The following is a 23,106-nucleotide window of genomic DNA, read 5'->3' on the forward strand; positions in this document are numbered from 1 at the left end:
TATCAGTGCTTTCTTACCTTCTTTTCACCTTCTGATTTCTCCCAGAACAACATCGCTTCAAGAAAGTTGTTCATGTAATTTATGTTGTTCTTCCCTTTTTCAACAACACCTGTAGGGTAAGTCAAAGAAACAAATGCCATGTTTATTAGAATACCAGTTAACCAGGTTTCCCTACATATATAATGTGACAGTTGTGTAAAGAAAATTTAAATAAATTCTTCAAACAGTATAATTCCTCTACAAAGATCATGTGCCATACCCAGAGCAAAGAAGTTTAGACAGTAATTCCTAGTCACCTGCAAGTGCTGATAAAGAACAGAGTCAATATACAGAATTGTATAATTAACAAAGTTGTTCAAGCATTAAACGGTTTTACAATGAACTTTTATTAAAATAAAAGAATCAATCTGTTCAGCTGAGTATATCTATAAAATGCAAAACCCCTCTGAAATTAATTTGATACCACTAAGCCATTATTGACATTATTACTACAGTTTGTACATATTAAAAGTGGACTAACTGGTTTATGAGAAGGAAATTCGGGAAAATAAGCATGAATTAAGTGGACAATTAGTAACTTAATCTGGGAGGAAAGTGTCCATACAAGGGATTAAAAGGGTTTAACTAATCCACTTCAGAAATTAATTCAAAATAGCTTTCCTGAATATCCTCATGCAGGCAAGACTACTTATTTATAGCATACTAATCACCATAGTATCTAGGTGCATAATAACTACCCTATTGTAATTTAATATATTAAAAAATGCCATCATGTTTTTAAAGTAGCTAGGAAGCAGATTTCATATTTATGTGATCAAATATTACAAACATAATTTAACTGCATAGACTAAACACAGCTCTAATATATTTGGTTCTGCATAAAACCTCTCTTCAGTGTTTAAGCATCATCACTTGCTTTCCCTCAGAACTCTATCACAGGTCTAAACATTTTTGAGCGCTCTGTCAATATTCGTGTATTCATGGTCAGTGATTCAGTGTCCCACATAATCACTGACTTGTTTTTACTGGTTAAATGAGTACGCTAACAGAGAAGTATTTTTTCCTTAGGAAAACTCAGCCACAGATGCTTTATATTAGACAAGTCTTTCCAACTTCTGTAGTAACTTCTATTGCTGTATCTTCTATTTCTTGGCAAGGTCAGGAAAGAGTTGACTCAGGAACACACAGTAAGAGTTACAAGACCAAGTTCACTACCTTGTAATCAAACATTATAAGGTAGCATATTTCAGTGAGAAGTATACATAGTAGAAAACTACGCTGGGATCCGTATTGCAGATCCAGCAGCTTTTCACTAGACCGTTGTAAGAAAAAAAATACATAAAAACCCCATTACCATCTTACATTGAAATTGATCTTTTATTGAAAGGTAAATATCCTCCTTAGGATCTTCCTGAAGGGGCAAAAAGGGAAGAGGGGAAAAAAATCCAGTCCTGAGCTTAAAAAGAATGCAGCATTATCAACACCTTAGTGCCCTCCCTCCGACCTAAACGTACAAGCAATCACATGTAAACTTTTGGTTCTTAAAAGGATTAGGCAGCATACCTCTTACAAACTGGAAGACTATTCTAGGTATTATATAATAAAACCATAGCCCAGTACACAAACTTATGAGAGGAAGAAAATAAAATCACATTAACAATTTCTGCAAAATATTAGATACAAATACAGGCAATGGGATCCATAAGACAAATGCAACCTCTGTAGGTCAGTTCCTGCAAAAATATTAATTGTTCAGAAACTTAATGAATTACATAAGGCTCCAACACTCTAGGCTACAAAAGTAGCAAGTTCTCTCTCCCCTCACCCCCAGCTCTTACCTTGTGATACAGAAATATTGCGCATAGACGGCACTGAAGTAAGTTGAGCAAGCTGCTCTTTCAATTTCTTGACCTCAGCTTGCAGCTGGCTCACATCTCCTTGTGTATCTTCATTTACCACAGCCTTTCATAAATATGTTAAGAGAAAATTAGGAAGAGGTACAAATAAAAATCTTATATTTTATAGGATAAGAGAAAACTCAAAGACTGCAAAGCAGCAAAACTACTGAGAAGCGTTTCCATCTTAGGAAAGGAAGAACTCATAGGAAAAGCAATGTTCCATTTACCGAGAAACCAATAAGTTGCACTTTAGCTAAAAATATTGGTTAAAAAATTTAATGTTTTCTGCAGAATTTTGTCTGGAGCTTTTTGACCAACAAAGCAGTATACATTGAAGACAGTAGTTTCCAGCCAGATGCCAATATGCTTTCAAAACCCACTCATGAGAAATTACATTTTAGGTATTAGCATATATAAAAACTAGATGTACTGAAATACCATTGAATCTAAATTTTTTATGACAATTTTAATTTTTAGTACAGATTTATTTACTTTTTACTTTTTCTAATTAAGTGCTCTGAGAACAAGCAATGAATATACACTATTATCAGCCATTACCTAGTCCCCAGCCGTTGTATTCTATTCATAATCAAAAGCAAACAAATCCTTTTCAAAAATCATTTGTCATAAAAAACATTTAGGAAAGCAAATTTAGTATTTTAAAATAAGTTATATTTATTTAAATTACTGAAAGCACAAGAGTATTTCAGTGAAGCTACCCTGTTTGCAGATGTGTAGTTTAAATGACAAGAAATTGTTGCAACAGTAAAGTCACTGAGTAACTCTCTTACCTTGTTTTTAATCAACTTTGCTCGCTGAGCAAAATTAAGAGTGGACAGTGTTTCACCAAAACACCTGGATCCCGGATGAACATTTGCGATTATACATGTTTTTGCATTACCACCAAGGGAATCCTATTTAAAAACACGGAAGTTAGCCTTCTTTGCATGTTTTTGGTGACAGCAGAAAGCCATCACCGAAGAGCTACTGTGTATCATTTTGAACAAATTGCAGAAGGGATTTTATTTAACAAATTTCCATGCTAGGTAAGTTTCTGAAATTTTATTTCAAATGTGGGTATAAAGGATGTGACTGTAAATAAAGACTTTATTTGGGTTTTCAAAATCCTGACTCTATATTACTTATCAACAATTTGAGATATTTTTTACATCTGCACAGCAGGAAGAGAAAACAAAAAAACAAAAGAAAAAATTCAGGGGAAAAAAGTAGATATTTCACTTTAATCTTGGTAATTAGCAGATTGGTATTCGCACCATTTTGAACATCATCTAGCCTGTTGATTGTTCCAACGTATCTTCTGGTGGCAATTGCCAAACAAACAAAATCACAAAACAAAAGATTCTTGACCAAGGATATAAAAGGAACCTCTCCCTTTTACATGCATGTCTTCAGATATATCTGTGCTGTTAAACAAGTAGCTCTCAAATCTCTGGAGAATACAGCAGTTATATCTAAGACTGAAAGTCTAGTACTACAAAATAGCCCACAAGCCTCAATGGCATTCTCTCTCTCTAGTAGAGAAGGTCATGTTTGTGGACTTCTTTGCAGTACAGCCACCCAAAAAACACCAACCACTTAAAGTAACAGCTAATATAGTTGCAGTTCTCTTCCAATTTCTATGTATTTTGGGTTGCATTGGAAGAACATAGAATCATGAACCTCTGAAGAATTAAGATATACATAGAACAGGGATGGAATGATCGGGAAATTTTGCTGTGATCACAACGATACTGTGATGTAACACAAATACTGTATTTGTACAAGTATTATATTATAATACAAAAATATATTACAGATATTATTCATTACTGTTCACGGAATTTTGGTGAGTGTGGCATCCAACAAATCTTTGACTGCTTCCATCTTTGTTTTCTGTTCATCTTGAAAAGAGCCCATAAGCTCTCAGGTAGAAAACTGTAAATTTATCTAATTCTTAACATCATACCAACACTTAGCACACATAGGCTAATTCTGGAAATCCTGTTAAATGTTTCAACACATCTCTAAATATTACATTGTGATACACAGTATTTCCCACATTACAGGGATGAAAACATATGCTTCTTTTTCTTTAAAACCTGCAAATATGTAATAGGGTATTATGAGCATAAATAAATTTGTCTTCAGTTAACAGCAATAAATAGACTGGAAGTCTGTTTAGGTAAGAAGATATTTTTCAAGCTTCCTTCCACCTGCCCAATATTGAAACAAATTTTTAATGTACCTGAGTTCAGCTTTTTAGAGTAAAAAAACCAACCCAAACAAATATTTTTTCTACATCCCAAGTAGCATATAAAATCCAGAGGATATATATTACCCGTAACAGAAAAGTGAGCTTGGAATCCCGGTAACAAATGTGTCTCTGTTTTCCATTACCCACATCAACAAGTGCTGTGATTACTTGGCCCAGGCAACTTAGTGATCGATTTATGTTACCTGCTTCCTAAAAAAAAAAAAAAAACAAACAAAAAGAGAACAAAGGTGAACGGATTTGGTGGATGGAACAGGGCAGTACATCTGAAAGGAGAAAGATGCCACAGATATCACAGAACTAACCTTTAACCTCAGTCCTTCTGTATGGGTGTCTTTCTGTCTCTCAGATCCTGCCAAGTCTACCAGGTTGAGCAGGGAAGACCGAATGTTAACAATCTCATTGTTTTTCTCCATGGATTCCACTGTAATAGTGAAAACTGCATGTGATCTTGAGGATTCTCTGTTCATTGAGGTCGATGCTACACGACGGTTTCTCCAGCCCATAGTTAATACCTAAGCATGAAAAAGGCATCAAATAATATAAAGTATCTCAGACTGTACCCAGTATTTACATACAGGTGACAAAGAGTAGTAAGCATATTTCAGTGCAACAGCTTTCAAAAATCTCAAGGACAAGGACTTTTTTGCAATAGAAGTATTCTAAAAGTGAAAAAATATAGCTACAGTCAAGCTTAATAAAAACACTAATTATAATATTCACTTCTTTCCTCCAACAGTGCCATTGCTGTTTGAAAGCATAACATATCCAATACTGGTGTATGTTAGCAGTACACAAGGAAAACAATATTTAAAGTCACAGAAGTACTATTTGTATGTGTCTCATTCATGGAGAAATAAACCTGACAATTTCTGGAACACACACGGTGCCTAATTAGCAGGAGATGTAGTTTTCTGTTGCTATTTCAGAGATGTGTAGGGCAAGCATTAGGGAAAGATTACTGTAATTGCAATTTGTATATTCCAAACTCCAGAAATATACGATTTCTTACATGTGCGGGACAGTCAGGAAGCATTGCCTAGAAACAGCTTTTTACACTGTTTTTTGGAGGATGGAGATAGGGGAAGAGGGTGTCACAGACACTGTGCAAAAAATATGTGCTTTAATCAAAGAGGAATATTTACCAAATAAGCATCAAAATAGTCCAAACACTAAAAAGTGACAAAAAATACCTGGTATGCTTCGGCAGCAGATGACAACACCTGTTCAACAGCACCATCAACAAAGACTCCCTTCTTGATGTGTTCTCTGAGAAAGAGGCCAGCTGACGCAGAATCTAGCAAGTCAAATATCTGTTCATTGTAGATTTCAATAAACGAGCATTTGCAAAGAAAACTCTTTCCACTGCCAGCCTGAAAAACACAGTAATTTACACTATAAACAGATTGGTTTTGTTAAGTCTGGCATTGTATGGCAGTGAGTCTCTTTTTACACATATCTAAAGCTACTAGTTCGCATATATATTTTACATACTATACATTTCTGATGCCCAGATGACAACCAACATCCAGAAACCTAGATGCATTTTTAGACTCAAAATGTAAGTACACTTGTGTCTGAAGAAAGCGTACTATAATTTGGTAGAGTACTAGATGCAAGTATTTATTAATAAATTTGATGCAAGATGGCAATAGTCCTGGAAACTTAACTGCTACACACCCGGCTTACCAAACAGACTTAGCTAATCTTTAATGCGAGACATTACTTTCACTGCAATAGTAAGTATAAAATAAATGTACCTTTTCTTTTTCACGTTCAATTAGAAAAAATAAGTATTCAAAGCTCCGTGGAATTACACCTCTCAGACTGTGAGTGAAATTATCAGAATCAGATGGTCCTAAAGAGATTTTTAATTAAAAAAAATAGTTAGTACTACTCAGGAGTAATGGTTGACCTTTTCAAGATGTCATTACAGAAGATTTCAGCAACCAGGTTTTAGTCAGTTTATGGCAAAACTACAGAAGAAATGCAATAAAATCAACTTTCAAGATCTAAGATAATATTCCATAATCACGTTTATATGTAGTCTAAATGATGCTTGTGAAAGTTTATTTTACCTGTCCATAGGTTACCTAAGTCTAAAATAGTACAAACTACTTGGACTTCCATAGAAAACATGTACAGATGTGCAGGTATGCCAATACAGCTACCTTAACCCTGATTTGAAGAACCAGAAAGATGTGGTGGATTTGTCACCATTTTTAGTTAATTTCTATGTAGTCCTCAAAAACATGTCAGCCAAACTGGTTTTGGTTATTTCAGTAACTTTCTAATGTCAAGCACAATATTAATGCATTTAGAATCACCACTGTATGAAGAACAAGACTGCAAGGGGATCCCTTCATATACAGAGAAGCCTTAAATTCCTAGTTGGGTAGGAAGCAGTTATTTTGAAAACCTCAATATATTTTAATATGGAAGACCCTTGCATACTAGAATATTTTTATACACATGCAAGGGATATCAGCCAAAAAGGGAAACCAGTAGAATACCCATTTTTGAGAAAATTTACTAAAAGAGTTTGATTTAACTAAAAAGCTTCTCTCCTGTCAAAAACAGAAAAAACCCTACATCTTCAAAAAGATAGAGGAGAGTACCTATACTTCACTCTTTTGATATAAAGCAAGAACAAGTGCACTGAGCACTACACCATTTCTTAAACCTTAGTTATCTGCAGGAAGACAAAAATCTAAATCATCCCTGCTGTTTAAGCAAGACAACATTTCAACTCAAGACAAAAAAACATTAAGAAACCACTGAAAGATTAAGCTCTCTTGTGCACTTACCCATCATAGTAAAGGTTTTTCCTGACCCAGTCTGGCCACTAAAAAAAAAAAAAAAAAAAGTCAGATAAAGCTTTATTCTTGCTCTGAATTTTCCATTAATCTGCATCTTTTAAGGACAACTCACAGCTTAAAATGAAAAAAAAAAAATTCTTCTAAACTGAAGATAAAAAGAGACAGAGGCAAGCTAAGAATCAGTCAGCTAAAAAGGTATAAAAATAGAACAGCAAATTTGACCATGAAATTCCGTTAGATAAATCGCCTTTTCTCTCCCCCGCCACCCACCATTTTCTTCCTTATTTCTGTGGAATAGTGGAACTTAGCATTAAAATGAAGGCTTTCAAATATATACATTAAACTAATTTTGGGGTCCGTCTTTTGGGTTTTGTGTCACTCGGTAGTGCATATAAACCCAAAATGAGAAAAATACTTTTAAGTTGAACATATCCTTTTTTTTTTTAACCATAGTTATTAATCATGCTAGAGAAACTTCAGGGCAATCTCACTTCATTTTTCCCCATTTGTATATTGTAACAAAGTAGACTTCACAGTTTTGCAAATGTTGTGCTAGGCTAAAAAACCCGGTAAGGTTTTAATTAGATCAGTCCTTCAAGTTAGCATTTTTGACCAAAGTGCTTACTCAGTTTTCAAAATGAAAAAATATTGAGAGTTAATAAAATTATATTCATGCTACTAGTCATGGATATATTTCTACCTTGAAAACATTTTGAAAGTTAAAATTATCATTCATCAGTTTTCCCACAGGGAGCTAAGACTTACTAAAGAGTTGAGCTGGCCAAATATCAAGTTAAAGCAATTTTCATTCCATTTTACTACGGACATTCTGAAAACAACTAGCTTTCTCTTTAACAGTACAATAAAACTTCTAGGTTTTAGACAAACAATAGTAAAAATGAAATGAGTTTACAATCCACATTATTGGCCTTAAGTATTAGAAGCATAACACCTACAAATAGATTACTCCGAAAGAGGAATAAGAAGTACTCTTCAATATTGCAAGAACATTCCCTATGTTGTGTTGCACTAAGGAAGCACTTTCAAAGTTGACTGTAACATTAAGCAGGCTCTGGCACTTAAAACCACAACTACTCATTAACACAATCTCCTCAAATGTTGCAATTGCTATGAAATACCATTAAATGACTTACTATGCAAAGATGGTTCCATTGTAGCCATTCATACAAGATTCAACAATATTTTTGGCCACACTTGAGAACACAGACTCCTGGGGACAAGGGAAAGAGAAGGCACTTGGCACCACTCATTTAAGTATCTCTTCTATCAGTGTTTTCTATGTCATAACTTTATAATGTATAAAATAGACACATTCCTTAAGGTTAGACATGTATCATGACCCCTGTAGTTCTCACAGCAAAACAATACATCCCAAGTCTTTGTGACACAAATCACTCCCTCTGAAAAAATTTTATTCCTTGATAAACTGAAAGAAAATAGTAAAACTCAGCATCATAGTAACAGCTTTCAAATATATATTATATTAATTTTGGTCCAATGTTTTTGATTACGTTATGTGGTTTATACCATTAGTAGTTCAAAGTTGAGCCTATGACACTTACCAAATCTAGTTAACTTTCAACATTTACCACTGCACAATGGCATATTCAACAAATCTGCACAACTGTCAGCCTCATCTATTTTCACATATTGCTCTTAGACCTGCAAGAAGACCCTAGCTACAAATAATAGCCTACAGTGGGTGGGTTTTTTTGGGGGTATTGGTTTTTTAAACAGAACTTAAAGGGAATTGAAGTCTTAGAGGAACTAAAATTATTTTCAGAATTTCAAACACAATATTATAAAAACTAAATTGAAGGATTTTCCTTCCAGTATTACCTGTCCCAGATGAACAATGCATCTGTTTAAAAGGCAAATGTGTAAGAAGGAAATATAACAAATAGAATATAAACTCATAAGTTCCTAATATACAAATCATATCTTTAATATCACCTACTGACTGCCAGCTATTTTTATGTTTGTCTCAACAGGCGGGTTTATTTTCTGTCTATGGTGTTACTGTAACATTTACAAATAGAAACTTCCATTTTAATGCAAACTTCAATTAAATTCACGGTTAAAAAAATACATTAAAACTATTAGAAAGCAGAATTTAGTGCAACATTTCTGTACTATAACTACATATCACCAATCTGACCACTGAAAAAATAAGACCTAATGAATTACCTCTTTAGAAAGGTTTAGTGTAGCAGTTGACAAAATTTGTGGAAAAACTGCAATACCGTTAAAAGATTCTGGAAGTTATTACCTGCGTTGTTTCCATATTTGCAACATAATCAAAAGTGAAGATCTTTGGCTCAGGCTTCGAATGCAGACGGATGGTATTTGATGAAAGAACAGATAAACACAAGCCTTGATCTCCATCGGTTAACACAGTTCCCTCTGAAGGGGGACGTACCCTTACATAAACTTTGATAGCATCACCTTCAACACTAAATGAATATTTATGCATTAGATTACTTTGAAATAGATGTCAGCTGCTTGATAAAATTAAATCACAAAAATCAGATTAAGCACGTGAAGTTATACAAAGGTCTCTCCTGAAAAATATACTACTTCTAGCTGTACACATCAATTCACTACAAGCCACACATTTATTAAAGGTAACCGTGGCAGATTTAAAAACAAAGAACATGAAGTTACTGGAATTTATTGCTGTTGCAATTTATTGCTGTTGCATGTAACTTTAGCTCTAAAAGAACACATTTCACAGTGAACTTGAGATATATAAAACCAATGTTATAATGAAGGTTTCAGCAGTTTCTGAGACTGTGGGCTTCAAGCATCCTTCTTACTACTGGAAGTTATAAAAGACTTTACAAACGGAGCAGATGATGCTACAGTCCAGCAAGGAATTTATGAGCATTTTTCTTTGCTGCTCACAAGAAGGGAAAGAATAATCAATTCTTGATCCATGAGTCCAATAAAGTATAGCAGCGCCTGCATCTAAAAGCTCCCTAACCTATTTCATCACATTTATCAGTGGACACACCAGTGAATTTAGCTTGAGTAAGTAACTGTGCATGACTACTATATTAAAGCTTTGAGGAGTTCTGGCATAAATACCAATATACCAATATAATATTAAAGAATTAAATTCTTAAATGAAGTAGTAGCAAACTTGGATTTACTTTACTTCATTCTTTCCCAAAAGGCAGTTAGAGCACAAGGGTGTTATAACCGTTACTGATTTTTCACTTTTGGTAAACAAGAGAAAGGAACAGAATAGTTTTAAAAATGGGGGAAGGACTTCATGACTGAAATGTGGGGTTGGGGAGTGGCAGAGGAAAGGGCTAAAAAAGAACAGGAAGCAGCTGAGAAAGGGAAGATGTTATACTGGATTTAAGACACACCGCACTAACTTGCCAAATATGTTTTAATTTGATAATATTATTCTGAGTTGTGGGAGAAACTGTTTATATTGGGATGAGGGCTTTTTGTTTTTTGTTTTAGCTTAGGACTTCCTCGCAGAATTGAAGTTCCTCATGGAATATCTCTTCAGAGAAATTCTAGAGTCCAGCTGCAGTTAGTGGACAAATGAGAATTTACTGCATGGCAGCATTCCAAGAGGAATCTGACACCTCAGAACAACACTTTTATTAAGAGAACATTTCTTTTTAAAACATATAAGGAAGTTAAGAGAGAAAGGCAACGATCTTGTGCAGGAAAACGTTGAAAGAAAAAACTTTAAATTATTTCACAAAGTTATACTAGGTTTTGTTTGCACTTTTTGTGCAATGTGATTATTCATATATGGGAACGGGCCGATACTACTTTACCTAGGTGAGTTCAACAAAGGTAATGCAGAGTCACGTAAATCTCCTATAAAATAAAAGTGAAACACACACACAAATTAAACAAGGTAAAATTACTGCTCAAAAACCCCTATTTAAATAGAAAATACTGTAAGCAGTACTGAGGGAGATAAATGGAGAGCCTCACAAATATCCGTTTCATGCATGAATCAGAACTGCGCAAAAATATTTAGTAACTATCTTCCTTTGGCACAAAGTTTGCAGTTTCTTGCAAAGGTAGAGAAAGCTCCAGTCCTGCAATGTGAGCGTGCACGCACTTGTAAATGTATGTGCAATGAGTAGTCTCTTAAATTAATGTATATAAGGTTTTGCAAATGTTTTGGAGAATTAGGAACATAAACGTCAATAGTATTATATATTCCCATTATATTTTAAAAATTGCTAACTCACTGCAGATAAAACAACAATACAGCATGAAATAGTTTTACTGACATGACTGCAAAAACTCGATTTCCTAAACCTGCACAACTGAGTAGCTATATTACTTTCACTTTTATGAAGCAATATTGAGCACTTCGTAATGCATAAAGCTCTCCTGTACGTATGAGCATCATTTTGCACAGCTTCATATTTCAAGGAGATGGAACACATTCCCCCATAGGTAGATACGGTGACTTATTTTTTACTTAAGGGTGAATCTGACATGAAATTATTTCACATAGGTTAGCCAAAATATTAATTAACATAATCAAATTTTAAAAATAAGTAAAATGACAACGAAAGATGATTTACCAAAATATTCCAACCTTATAAAGTCTCTATAAGTGCACAGGTTTTATTGTAGGAGGATCCCTTTAAAAGTAGAATTAATAAAGATGTGCAAAGGTACTAACCTTCTCATTAACATTCATACTACATAAATATCCTGCTGCTGCTATGCAAGCCTACCTGCTTTGATTCACACAGTAACATCTGAGAAATGTGCTAGCTTCTAATTCAGTTATTTATTCTTCAAATGCACAAGGTATCAAAACGAGCTGGGACAAGAGAAGATGTGCATTTTAAAACTGAAATCAGACTGATAGATACTTGCACAACCTGTACCTTGGGAAATGACTGACTCTCAGCTAACCATCCTTAGCTCCCATTTTAAAGGGCTGCTTTCACTTGGACGTTTGTAAGAGACTACGGTTACAAACATCACAGCCAATTAAAACTCGATAAAATTACAGAAGACGAACTGATAAACGCGGAACGGCTGAAAGCAACAGGTTTTGTAAAGCCTTCCCGCCTGGGAGGGCTGCTGACACGTATCAACCACGAGAAGCCCTTGGGGATATCAGTGCCAGAAGTGCTTCTGGAAGCGCCGGGGGTCACCCCTCACCGTGCCGCTGCTCCAACCCCACCGCCCTGTCGCGACACCACTGGAGGCAGCGCGGCTGCCCTGCGGGCACTCCCGGATCGCAGCCCCAGGGCATCGGCCCCTCCGCAGGGCACCGAGTCCAGCCAACACGGCCATACCTCTACCTGATCCTGTTCGTTGTTACACCTGGGTGATACCCCACCGGAGATGGTCGGCCCCACAGGGCAGAGCCGTCCCTCGCCCAGCCAGGGGCACTGCCTGCAGCGCGGCCTCCCTCACCGAGCCGCCTCGGTCCCCGCCTGCTCCCCACACAAGGCGGGGGGAAACATCCCTCAGCCCCTTCACAGCCGCACAGCCCCACGGCCACCCTGTCCCCTCCTCACCTCGCATGCCGGGAGCCATGATCCTCGCCGGCCCTGCCGACCCCAGCGCCTCCCCGACCACCGACCACCGACCACCTCTCGAAAATGGCGGAACGTTTGAATTTGGCGCTAAGAGCCGCAGGCAACGCGGCCCCACCCCCTCCTCGAAGCCAGCATGGGCGCGGCCATTTCGCTCTACATCCTCCTTCCCCGCGCCGGCTTATCTCCTGCCATTGGCTGAAAGTGCCTTCGCCCCCCTTCACGTGACGGAGGGAATTACGAGAGGGCGGGGGGGAAGGGCGGGTTGGTGTGTGAGTTATGTCCCACTAGGGCCGCCGTCCTCTCGCGCCCGGTCGACCCGGAAGTGTGCGGGGGGAGGTTGTCCGGGAGAGGGAGAGGGGGAGGGGGGAAGGCGGCAGCGCGGCTTGGTCGCGGGCGGCGGCCATGAGCAAAAGGAACCAGGTCTCCTACGTGCGGCCGGCCGAGCCCGCCTTTCTCAGCCGCTTCAAGCGGCAGGTCGGGTATCGGGAGGGGCCCACGGTGGAAACCAAGGTAACAGCCTGGCCCCGCGCTCGGGCAGCGGGGCCTTCCCCGCCCCGGGCTGCCGCCGGCCCCCTGCCCGTGGGCTTGTGTCGGGTCCTTGCTTCCTTTCCCACCGCCGCGGCTGGCCCCTGTCCGAGGGTGGGAAGGGGCAGTGCCCGCTTGATGGGGCCTCCCGTGCCATGATGCCTCCCCTCGGGCCTAAAAGGAAGGCGAGGCCCCCTCGCAGGCGGTGGGGAAGCAGCGCTTTCAAGGCTTTGTCCCTGTAGGGCAAGGGGGAACAGTAGTTACCCACTTAAAATTAACTGAAACTGTGTTTGTAACTTGTTTTTGCTTCTGTGTTGGAGATCCAAAACAACAACAAATTGCAGTGTCCCTCCCCATTGCCGTTTTTAATAATTGCAGCCGTGATGATCATGGTGCCCTTTGCAGAGCAGCCAATGCCGACCTGTCAGCACCCAAGTGGTCTGTGGGGGCAACATGAGAAACAGCAATGATTTTCCAAGTTTAACTGGCCTTACAAAGCCCAGGCAGGGAAAAAAAAAAAAAGTGTTTTAAGAGTATAGTAAAAAAATATATTGGAAAGGAGTTAACATCATCTTAATGTAGGTCAGCAGACACTAACTCTGGTGTGATGCCCCGGAAGGCAGGGCAGGGGCAGTAGGGTTTGAGCCAGCTTGTTAAAAGGCAGCCTTTTCTGAGGGCACTGTTTTTTTCTGTTTGCAGTGTGCTTTTGCATGTGTTTCCTGCTAACTAAGATTTTACAGGATGCTTTAAGAAAGAGGCCTGTCATTATCGTAATATTGAACATGCAAAGTTGTTTCTTTTTGATGACTAAGGAAGTTTAAATTTAAGCTATGGTTTAATATTAGCTGGTAGTGTTGTTTGTGCAGTTATGTTGTTACCTAGTTGTACTTGCACAAATGTTTGGATGATCCCACCCTGACCTGTATGCAGCTGAAAACTAACCTAGCAAAAAAGCTCCCCACCAGTGACTCATTGTGGCCTTGATTTGAATCATGCTTGTGCCACTGTGGATATACAAGTTACTTGTGAAAATATCTTTCATTACCAATAATCAATGTATTGACTTTCACCGCTTGCCCCATTCGCCTGTATTGCCTTTTAAGGTTCAATTCTAGTATATTGTGGATCTTAAACTAAAGAGACCATTATCATCTAACCTCTCCAGACAGGTCAGTAAAGTAATAGTCACAATGATTTGTTAAAAAAAGAAATTTGTGATGAGCTGGAATTTGAGATAAAAGTATGCCTTTAGTAAATTTAGTATGAACTGTTTCACTTCCCAAGGAAGACTGCATTCTGTCTGTCTCTTGGTAATTCAATAGATTATGGTAATACTATCTATACTTTTCCTTATAAGATGAAGTTTTCAGTTCCTCTAATATTGCCAGACTTGATGTTGTTGCACTGAGGTTTCCATGCCAGAAAGTTTATTTTTATAAAATTTTTTCACAGATGATTCTTCTGTCTCAGAGCACAAGTTTGAGAGAGTGGAAATAGGGACATTGTCTTACTTGTGTCAATAATGCTTACGGTGATCTGGTTAGGCAGCTTTAATAACAAAGCCACCATGGACTCCCCTTCCCTTTGCGCTGTTTTGAGTACAGCATAGAAGATTCAAATTTGGACCCACGCATTTAAGATTTTCTTAGCGTTGCATGGCAGACAGTGCTTGTACAGTAAAGATAACGAACAAAAGGAATGAATTTCTTACCCAAGTTCCTACTGTTTTGGTCTCTAATTGAAAGAGCCCATAGTTTTTTTTTCTAGGGGACGCTATGTCTCAGTGATAGAATTGGAGTGTCATTTGGACAACATGTGTTGGGAGGGCCTCGCGCTGACAGCTGTGCCAAGTCTCCTCGCTAACTGTACTGCAAAAGTGAAACCAAAGAGAACTAGCCCACCCTTAGCAGTTGTGATTTGGTGTGGTGATCAGAATTGCTTTTATTTCTCTCCTGTCTAGAGAGAGCAGCTTCCACTTGCAGACGGTGATAGTGAGAACGGCAGTGACAATGAAGATGAGCAGCCTCAAGTGGTAACACTGAAAAAAGGGGACTTGACTGCCGAAGAAGCAATGCAGATTAAACAGCAAATCAAAGATGCCTTAAAGTCAAATGAATCAGGTGAATTTCAAACTACTAATTTCTTGCTTTGTATAGCCAAAGAGAGATAACCCATAAAAGGGAGCTTGATATTTGCTCAGTTTTCTACCGTTTAATATTACCTTTGATAAATTGTTTCGAATTTTTCAGCTAAATAATTTGCACTTGTGATTCCTAATCTGAAGTCATTGAGTACATATCCAAGCTGTCTGGCTTTTTATAGTGTTGCAGTCCTGTGCTTCTTGATTGTGCATCATCCTACCTCCAAATACCACCATAAATCTTTTTGTTTGTTGTTGTTATGGTGTGTCATTGTCCTGGTACACAGTCCTTTGACATCACCTGTGATAATTTTTGAACTCATTAATTAGTTCAGCCAGATTTGATGGTGGAGTGGATGTCTTAAAGGTAACTGTATGAGTTCATGAAAGAGTGTCTGCGCAGAAGAAGGAATCTCAGCTTAGCGCTTCAGTGGAAAGAATGACCGGTGTGTAAGCTCAGTAACATGTTTACTTAACTGACTGGTCCATGTTATTACTTGCTTAAAATCATCTCCAGTATGTGTTGTGACTTGCAAATATATTATGCAAAACTAAATTGATTAGTTGAAAATAACAGATGATACAATAGTGCCAACAAACAACAAGGTGTAGAAAAAAATGTTTCTTTGCTACAAAGAATTAGAAAGCTTTATTGAAGTTATTTAACAGGTTTTTAAAGAATGGAAAGATGGAAGTGGTGTGGGAGAGGTTGCTGCAGTTAGACAATAAAGACGTGAAACTATAGCTGATGTATACAGTTATGTTAAGAATTTCTGTCAGTATTCATCGTTCAGATATGGTTGACATAAGTGCTTTGAGAGTCCAGAAACTTCCATCATCACACAGGGTGTGATGACATATAGCTTTATTTTTATTTTTTGCTGACAGAAGACTTGACAGATTAAAGGTAGCTATCACTGTCTCTAGTGGAAATGTCTTGACAATTAAGAATATAGAACTGGAACCTCACAAGTATAAAATAGAAAGGTGATTCACAGAAGCTGTGGACCTTTTCCTCGGTTAGCCATTGTGGCTATTTACAAAGGCTGTAAATTGAGTTTAGAGCAGATTGAGAGACTAGCACACCGCTATCAATATGACATCCTTTTTCTGCCATTTGGATTTGAAAATTCAGGTTTGTGCTGTCCCTATGTAGAAGTATGTGTTAAAATTTAAATGGTAGAAATTGTATAAATGGAGAAGTCAAATAACAGTAGTGGGAGAAAAGACATTGAGAATCTTATATTTTTGATAAGCAGAATAATGAAAAAATCTTAACTTTTATAATGTAGGTTAGCTTGAAACGAAATAAAACTATGTCTGATTTGTTTCTGCAGGTAGGTAAGTATATGTTAGGTGTAACCAGGTAGTGGACTGAGGGCCGTGTTTATATAATTTGAACTCCTCTGAGAAAATGTGTTCAGCTTCCGGCTTCCTTCCTGATCTCTTGTTATTGAAGTGTAATGCACGTGCTTGGTGTTCCAGTTTGTAAAGTTGTCACATGATTGCTTTCCAAAAGTGGGATCACCCTCCTAGTATTGGAAGAAACTTCAACCTATCGGAAAGAAATGGCATGATTCTTTCTGAACATTGGTTTCCTTTTCATATAAGCAACTTGAATTTTGAATGATCACAGTAGGAGGAAAAATGATTTTGTAAGGCTGGGCAAAAAGAAGTTGTTGTCTATGAGAATCTGTTGAGGTGGAGTCCATGCTGTGAAAAGTCCAAAAGAGCTACCAAGCTGGATACACAGTATGAAATGGAAGTGTATTTGAGTAGAGTAACTGAACTTCTTTGGTGGAAAAAGACATTCCTAAGACATAATTGTATGTAGTGAGGATGGTAGTATTGAGTCCCTGTAGGACTTGGGCACCTCTGCTTATTACCCCTTCAGCCCAAAGTCATTTTGCTTAATATTTTTCTGCAGCATTTTATAAATTGTTACTGTTGGTTCAGAGACAAAGAAAAATGGTCTTATGAGAAATTAACTTTGCACAAAAGAAAAGATGGCAATTACTGCAAGATACTTTATCCAAGCATTCATTATAGTTCATGGAATTGATTTTGCTACTCCTTTTCTAGTTCATCTGGTCTCTGGGACACTCTGATACATGCAGATGACCAAATATGGCAGAAGGTGTCCTTACTCATTCAAAGTCTTTTAATATTGTTCTTGTCTCATTCTATATGCTGGGGTTGGGGGAGGACAAGAGAGGGGAGAGGCAAGGAGAATGTAGTCCATGCTGTCTTGGGTATCGGAGCTCTTTCCTTAGCTTAAGCAGCTGTTATATCAGATACATATCACAGAGTTCATGCTGCTCTTCATCGTGTGAACAGCAGGAATCTAAATCAAAGCTAATTTTACCATATTTAAGTAACAAAAACTTTCCCAAGTGTCCTCATAAACGATTGAGACTGAATATCTGAGCAAGACTGGCCTTTTTATCTTCATGATACCAGCGTGCAGAATTCCTGTAGTAAATGCTTCCAAAGGCATGCATAGAGATGGGTGGCCAGAAAGCACTAGAAGGAGCATCTGAAATGGTTGACCTGAACTTCTGACCTTAGAAACCATTAAGAAATTTGCCAGGTTATCATACATTTTTTCCAACTTTTATCTTGAATAGACATATATCTTGAAACGTTGTTTGTGCTGCTCCTCCTGTTGTTCCTGCCAGTTTAGTGGCATTTGTGTTTCCTGTTGTTGCCTCATTGACCCATGCGGACAGAAGCTGCTGAAAAGTCGTGCTGCTAACTACACAAATGACTACTAAATAAAAAATACAGTAAACTGAAGAGCAGTGTTTCTTTTTCAGACCCTCATTTCTATTTCTCTTGTAATATATAACTTGCAATTAAAAGAGAGGGAAAAAATTTCTGAATTTGTGGCTTCTTAAATTAAAGTCACTTGAGAAGTGAGTTTTCAGCTCAATGTCTGATTGTGCCCCTCTTAGTCAACGAGTGTAAAGGTTTGTGATCCACGTAAAAGCAGGAATGACTAAGAACAGTCAGAATTTGAACTGCTAGTGTAGTTTTTTGACTCTCTTGTTTATTTCTCCTGTAATGCTTTTATGTCGGTTGTATTTTATTTCATGTGTTTCAGTGTGTTTATCAGAAATCCTGCTTTCCGTAATTTGTAATACTGATCCAGTCTTATCAGGGCTCTCTTAAAAACTACCAACACTGAGATTGTTTCTTCAGTCTCTTCTTTGCATTGCTTAATACAAGTCAGTTTTTGGAGGTCATTGATACAAACAAAAAAGGCAGCTGACACATAAGAGTCTGGTAAAATTAGAAAGGATGAAGTGAAGTTTTTTTACCAGCTGGAAATGATAGTCTTAACAAATCAACACAAATTTCTTGAGCTGCTACATCAAATTCTTTCAAAAAGCATGGTTTGTCTGTTCTTCCTCTTCCCACAAGTTGCTAAGGTAAGGCTAGGCCTACTGCGTTTCCTCATCTGCTTCATTCTTTGTCAAGCACTGCCAACACATCGTAGCTCTCTGAAGTTGGCCTGGGCTTCCTGCTGAAAGGAATGTCCTTGAGCATATAATGAAATTTTGACAGTGTTTAACCAGGCCAAGAGCTAAAACCTTTTCCTTTGATGCAGAATGATCCGCAAATAGTATTGAGGGCCTGGAGGTCAGAGCTAAGCTAGTTGCCATTTTGGTGGAGTTTTTGAGCTTTGCTCTGTTTATGCACTTTGCTTATTAGGCGTTTAAATTGATATTGCAAAGATACCTATCAGTTTCTCCATCTGGTAGACAAGATGAAATTATTTTGTGCCATTCGCAACGTGGGTAGCAGGAGAGTTGGAAGTAAAATTGAAATTTCTGACTTCCTTTTTTCCATGGACTGTGAGTACATAGCTGTTTATCTGATTTATTTTGTGGATATGCTTTTGTTACATTTTTAGGGGTTTAGTTTTTGAGTTTACCATTCTAAGAAAATGTCGTAATCACTCTCTTAAAGAGTGTCCAATGAGGATTTTTTTGATGTTCCTCATGCTTATGCAGTAGCTGGTTGTCCTATTTCCACAGCTGTACTGGTACTGTATACAGTCTGTACGCTGACTGGCTCAAGTACATAGACAGTTGGGTCTGCTCATAAGTGAAATTTTTCTTATAGATGCATTTTTCCCCGCCCCCCCCCCCAGAATTTGGCTTATGTCATGCCTCAGATCTTGTGTAAGTTAGAAGATCTGGGTTTCCAAATAAACATTGTAGTTAAGCAACAATTAGTAAGGAGAATTATTTGATAATAAACTTCTGAGCCCAAAAATGGAGGCCCAACTTCTGAGAAAAATGATATAGTGCATTTTGATTGGTTGGGTGTGATATGTTTTCAGAAATAGTTATTTTTCCCTCCCAGAATTTACCGTAGGCACTTCCTAAACTTCTGTATCACATGTACAGCATCTAAATACCTAAGCTTTCCATGCAGAATTCACAACGGATCCATTGAGAAGTATGCTTTTCATATCTACAGTTTATTATTGCTGGTAATTCCTTGTAACTGTAATGATTTTCTAATATACCAGTACTGAAATATTTTCCCAAAACCTGGTTAGTTATTTTCTGCATAGTAGTATTCTCTCATAAACTAGTGCAGAAGCATGCATTCTGTAGAAGTCATTGACAGAATTGGTGCTTAGTTTTTTAAGCTAGGTTTCTTCTTAAAAAGGGTCTCTGAAACTTGAGGAATTCTAAGTGAAGTTTCCTAATGAAGTTGATGTCTTCATTTGTACCACGCAACCCTTAAGACACCAGATTTAATGGTTGTATTGTTTGGAGTATGCACTGAAGAGTGTTCCAGCCAGTGCTGTGTATGATAACACTGAAATGTTAGTCTTCTGCCATAATGCTTATATATTGAGGAAAGAATTCGTGCTAAAGACAAAAGATATTTATTGGTTGTAATTAAATAGCACATAATCTTGTCAAACACATGCATATTGTTAGGAAATTTCTGTTGAATAATGAATTTCACAAAAGTACTTTAGGAAAAATATCTTGCACAGAACCTATGGTTCTTTAACATCCTGTCACATATACATTATAAACATTGCAAACTACTGCAGCATGAGCCTTTGTGTCTGGTTCATGACTTTACAATTACACTTTTTTTTTCCCAGAAATATTGCCTTGATGCTGTTACTTGTGCAGTAGCTTTCCTCCTCTTCCTGATAATCCTGGAAGGGACTTCTCGTGTTTTTAAAATTGTTATTTGCTCTAGTACATGCAGAGGAGCAGAATTAGTCAGTTGGAATAGTTTGGTGATTTTGCAGAAACAAAGAAACCCTAAAACTTTCATCCTATATGATAATAAAAGGCAGGTTTATGACCATGTGATCGTTTTAGCTGTCTCAGCAGGGCAGGGTATATTAGAAGAAAAAGAAAAGCTTTGTCTTGTATGTGTGCCATTTTGTTCTTTAAAGAGATACCATAATTCTGAAATAAGTGCATTTGTTGTCATGGATTTTACAAATAGTGAAGTGGCATTAGAGGATCCTATAAAGTTGTCCTCTCCATTTTGATAAGTGGATGCAGCTGGATTGTGGGAAAAGTTCTACGGCTCGCAGTCTCTTCTAAGTTAAGGCTCTGGTTAGTGAGAACCTGTTTCTAACAGGAACTGCAGAGCTGTCTTCAAGGGCTGGTTGCCATGGAGCAGATGTGTGTGCGTGAAGGACATTCATTGATTCAGACTTTGTGGCCAAAAAATACATTTTCATGATTGCTGTATTCTATCAGAGGTCTCGCTGATCTTGGTTCTGGGGAAAAAAAAAAAAGATAATAGTGAAGGTCTGTATGTGGGTGTGAACGTGTGCAGATGAGTTCTGATTTTACTCTCTTTGTTATAGATGGTGAACCAGAACCTGCTGATGGAAAAATTATGTTCAGGAAACCAGCCAAACGTTCATCAGAGAAGTTTTTGGACTTCAATGTAAGTTCAAGTAAGAAGATGAAAGAGGCAAAGAAAACTAAGAGAGAAGCACCTACTCCTCAGAGTACAGCTAAGCAAATAAAAAATAGCAGTCTTCTCTCATTTGATGATGAGGAAAATGATGATTAGGAGTTGTATTTTTTTATGTTTTACTTACCCTTCTAGGGATCTGAGTAAGATTGAGGGTTTTCCTAGAAATTGAAGCATGGTATCTGAGTCTTCTCTTTGTTACAGTCCAACTAGAGAAACATAGTATAAAACTAGCAAGAGCTAAGTCTTTGCAGTTCAGATGGAACTGTATGAACAGTATGTTATGTCTTTATTTTAAAAGAGAATTTAACCATGTATGTAAAAGCTATTTGAGGTCACAAATGAGTAGCAAAATACACCTGTACATATCCAGCTTATATAAATTTTCAAACAATACATTTTAAAATGTCCTCCATTACTAAAAATGTATTTCCTCTCTATTTACTGGCCTTAGTTGACAGTTGCGTGTTTTTTACCTGTTATTGTTGACTTGGCATTCAAAAGAGAGAGACTTCATTGCTGTGAAACAGAGACTGAAGTTTTCTCATAGTTTAACAAAAGTTTGCACAACTTTTGCATGTGTGGTTTGGCAGATTAGCTCTTTGCAGAGCCTTTGCAGTAAGTGAGCCTGCAGTTGCTGAAATCATGCAGTCTTAATCCTGTCTTTGGAGAAGGCAGTCTAAGAAGCATCAAATTCATTTGAATTGATTGTGCTAGCAAGATATAAAAATTTTGATTGTAGTTGATGGTAACAACTAATGCAAAAGAAAGATGCTAAACCCTCGGAGATTGTGCACTTTGATTATCATACTGATGGGCTCAGTGGTTTGGTAGTGGTGTTGTTTTTTTTTTTTAAAGTATATTTGTTCCAGTTGGCTACATATGTGTTCATAATTATTTGGGATCTCAAACAGCTTATTTTAAAAAGTGTATTTCATCTTTAAGCTGTGGAAAAGCATTATTTTGATTTTCTTCAAGTAGGAAATTGTAAACAGGAAATTTAAGTCAAGAAACGTTATAGCTGTGATACACAGTTTTAAAATTTTTCAGTTGCCCATGTACAGTACACTGACAGTGACCATTTCTGTACCATTTATGTAATAGGATGTGCTGCAATTCAAAATAACACTGAGAGCTGATGGGATTGGGGAGAACAAGGTGGTGGAAATGGTACTGGTGACTTTGAAATTATTTGGAAGTGTGGTACGTTCTGTAACCATATATAAGCAAGACCTGAGACTGCTGCAGAATTGCAGAGTACAAGGCAATGAAACCAGTTGTTCTGCTGTGTGACAGGACATTTGAAATTATTTGGGCTGTAAAGCTTCGTTGAGGAGCAAATTTGAAGTTGCTGTGTGGAACAGCTGGTTTTAGTTTGTTAATCTGGTATTAAACAATAAATTATGTTTTCTTTAAGTGGTCCAAAGATACTTTAATGAAAATTTCAGTACATAAAATGGTTTTTTTTGTCACCTGATAATGAAGCCTCTTATGACTGCTGCCTGTCTCCGTACATACCAGCTTCCTGCAGCATAAGATCAGATGCAAGTCTGCATGCTATTTCTCACTAATTGTGTGAGTGCATGTTACCCTGATTTTGAAAATGAATAGATCTGTTGTCCTTTCAGAAAATTAAAACCAGACCTGTAAATGGATATTAAAGTCTTGTTGTAGCACTGGTCTGATATTAGAACTGCCAGAGAGGTGCAGCGTGACAACCTGATTGTTCCCATGAGGACGTTACATTTGTAAATACATGATTTATTTGTATCCTGCATATATAAAAAAGAAAATAAAATGTAGGAAGAAGAAATACAGAATCAAAGGTTCCCAGGGATTAATCTTTCCATTTATTTTGTATACTTAAAACTTGTTTGAATCCATTAAATATATATATACACACACCCATGAGAAA

The 23,106-nt window shown here is 37.4% G+C and overlaps 2 protein-coding genes across 2 annotated transcripts in view; one reads left to right on the top strand and one right to left on the bottom strand.

The window, feature by feature from the left end:
- The window catches only part of KIF15 (kinesin family member 15), a 39,500-nt gene extending 26,949 nt beyond the window's left edge, over positions 1–12,551 (bottom strand). The window contains exons 1-12 of the mRNA XM_050891184.1: positions 12,533–12,551; positions 10,811–10,850; positions 9,280–9,463; positions 8,144–8,220; positions 6,978–7,015; positions 5,931–6,028; positions 5,364–5,543; positions 4,476–4,685; positions 4,237–4,362; positions 2,690–2,812; positions 1,839–1,962; positions 18–109 (exon numbers count right to left, since the gene is read on the bottom strand). Coding sequence (XP_050747141.1) covers positions 18–109; positions 1,839–1,962; positions 2,690–2,812; positions 4,237–4,362; positions 4,476–4,685; positions 5,364–5,543; positions 5,931–6,028; positions 6,978–7,015; positions 8,144–8,220; positions 9,280–9,463; positions 10,811–10,850; positions 12,533–12,551 — 1,311 coding nt within the window. The remainder of the gene's footprint in view (positions 1–17; positions 110–1,838; positions 1,963–2,689; positions 2,813–4,236; positions 4,363–4,475; positions 4,686–5,363; positions 5,544–5,930; positions 6,029–6,977; positions 7,016–8,143; positions 8,221–9,279; positions 9,464–10,810; positions 10,851–12,532) is intronic.
- A 404-nt stretch (positions 12,552–12,955) lies between these two features.
- Positions 12,956–22,842, top strand: KIAA1143 (KIAA1143 ortholog). Its single transcript, XM_050891421.1, has 3 exons — positions 12,956–13,063; positions 15,039–15,198; positions 21,079–22,842. The coding sequence occupies exons 1-3, from the start codon at positions 12,956–12,958 to the stop codon at positions 21,288–21,290; spliced, it is 480 nt and encodes a 159-aa protein (XP_050747378.1). The 3' UTR covers positions 21,291–22,842.
- Positions 22,843–23,106: the final 264 nt, after the last annotated feature.

The sequence above is a fragment of the Gymnogyps californianus genome, chromosome 2 (genome assembly GCF_018139145.2).
Source record: "Gymnogyps californianus isolate 813 chromosome 2, ASM1813914v2, whole genome shotgun sequence".
In the NCBI taxonomy this organism is placed as follows: Eukaryota; Metazoa; Chordata; class Aves; order Accipitriformes; family Cathartidae; genus Gymnogyps; species Gymnogyps californianus.

Bases quoted from the DNA above. Each gene is read 5' to 3' on its own strand.
- KIAA1143 (XM_050891421.1), top strand. From the start codon at position 12,956: ATGAGCAAAAGGAACCAGGTCTCCTACGTGCGGCCGGCCGAGCCCGCC. The intron at 13,064-15,038 runs GTAACAGCCTGG...TCTCCTGTCTAG, and splicing joins GGCCCACGGTGGAAACCAAG to AGAGAGCAGCTTCCACTTGC. The intron at 15,199-21,078 runs GTGAATTTCAAA...TCTTTGTTATAG, and splicing joins CTTAAAGTCAAATGAATCAG to ATGGTGAACCAGAACCTGCT.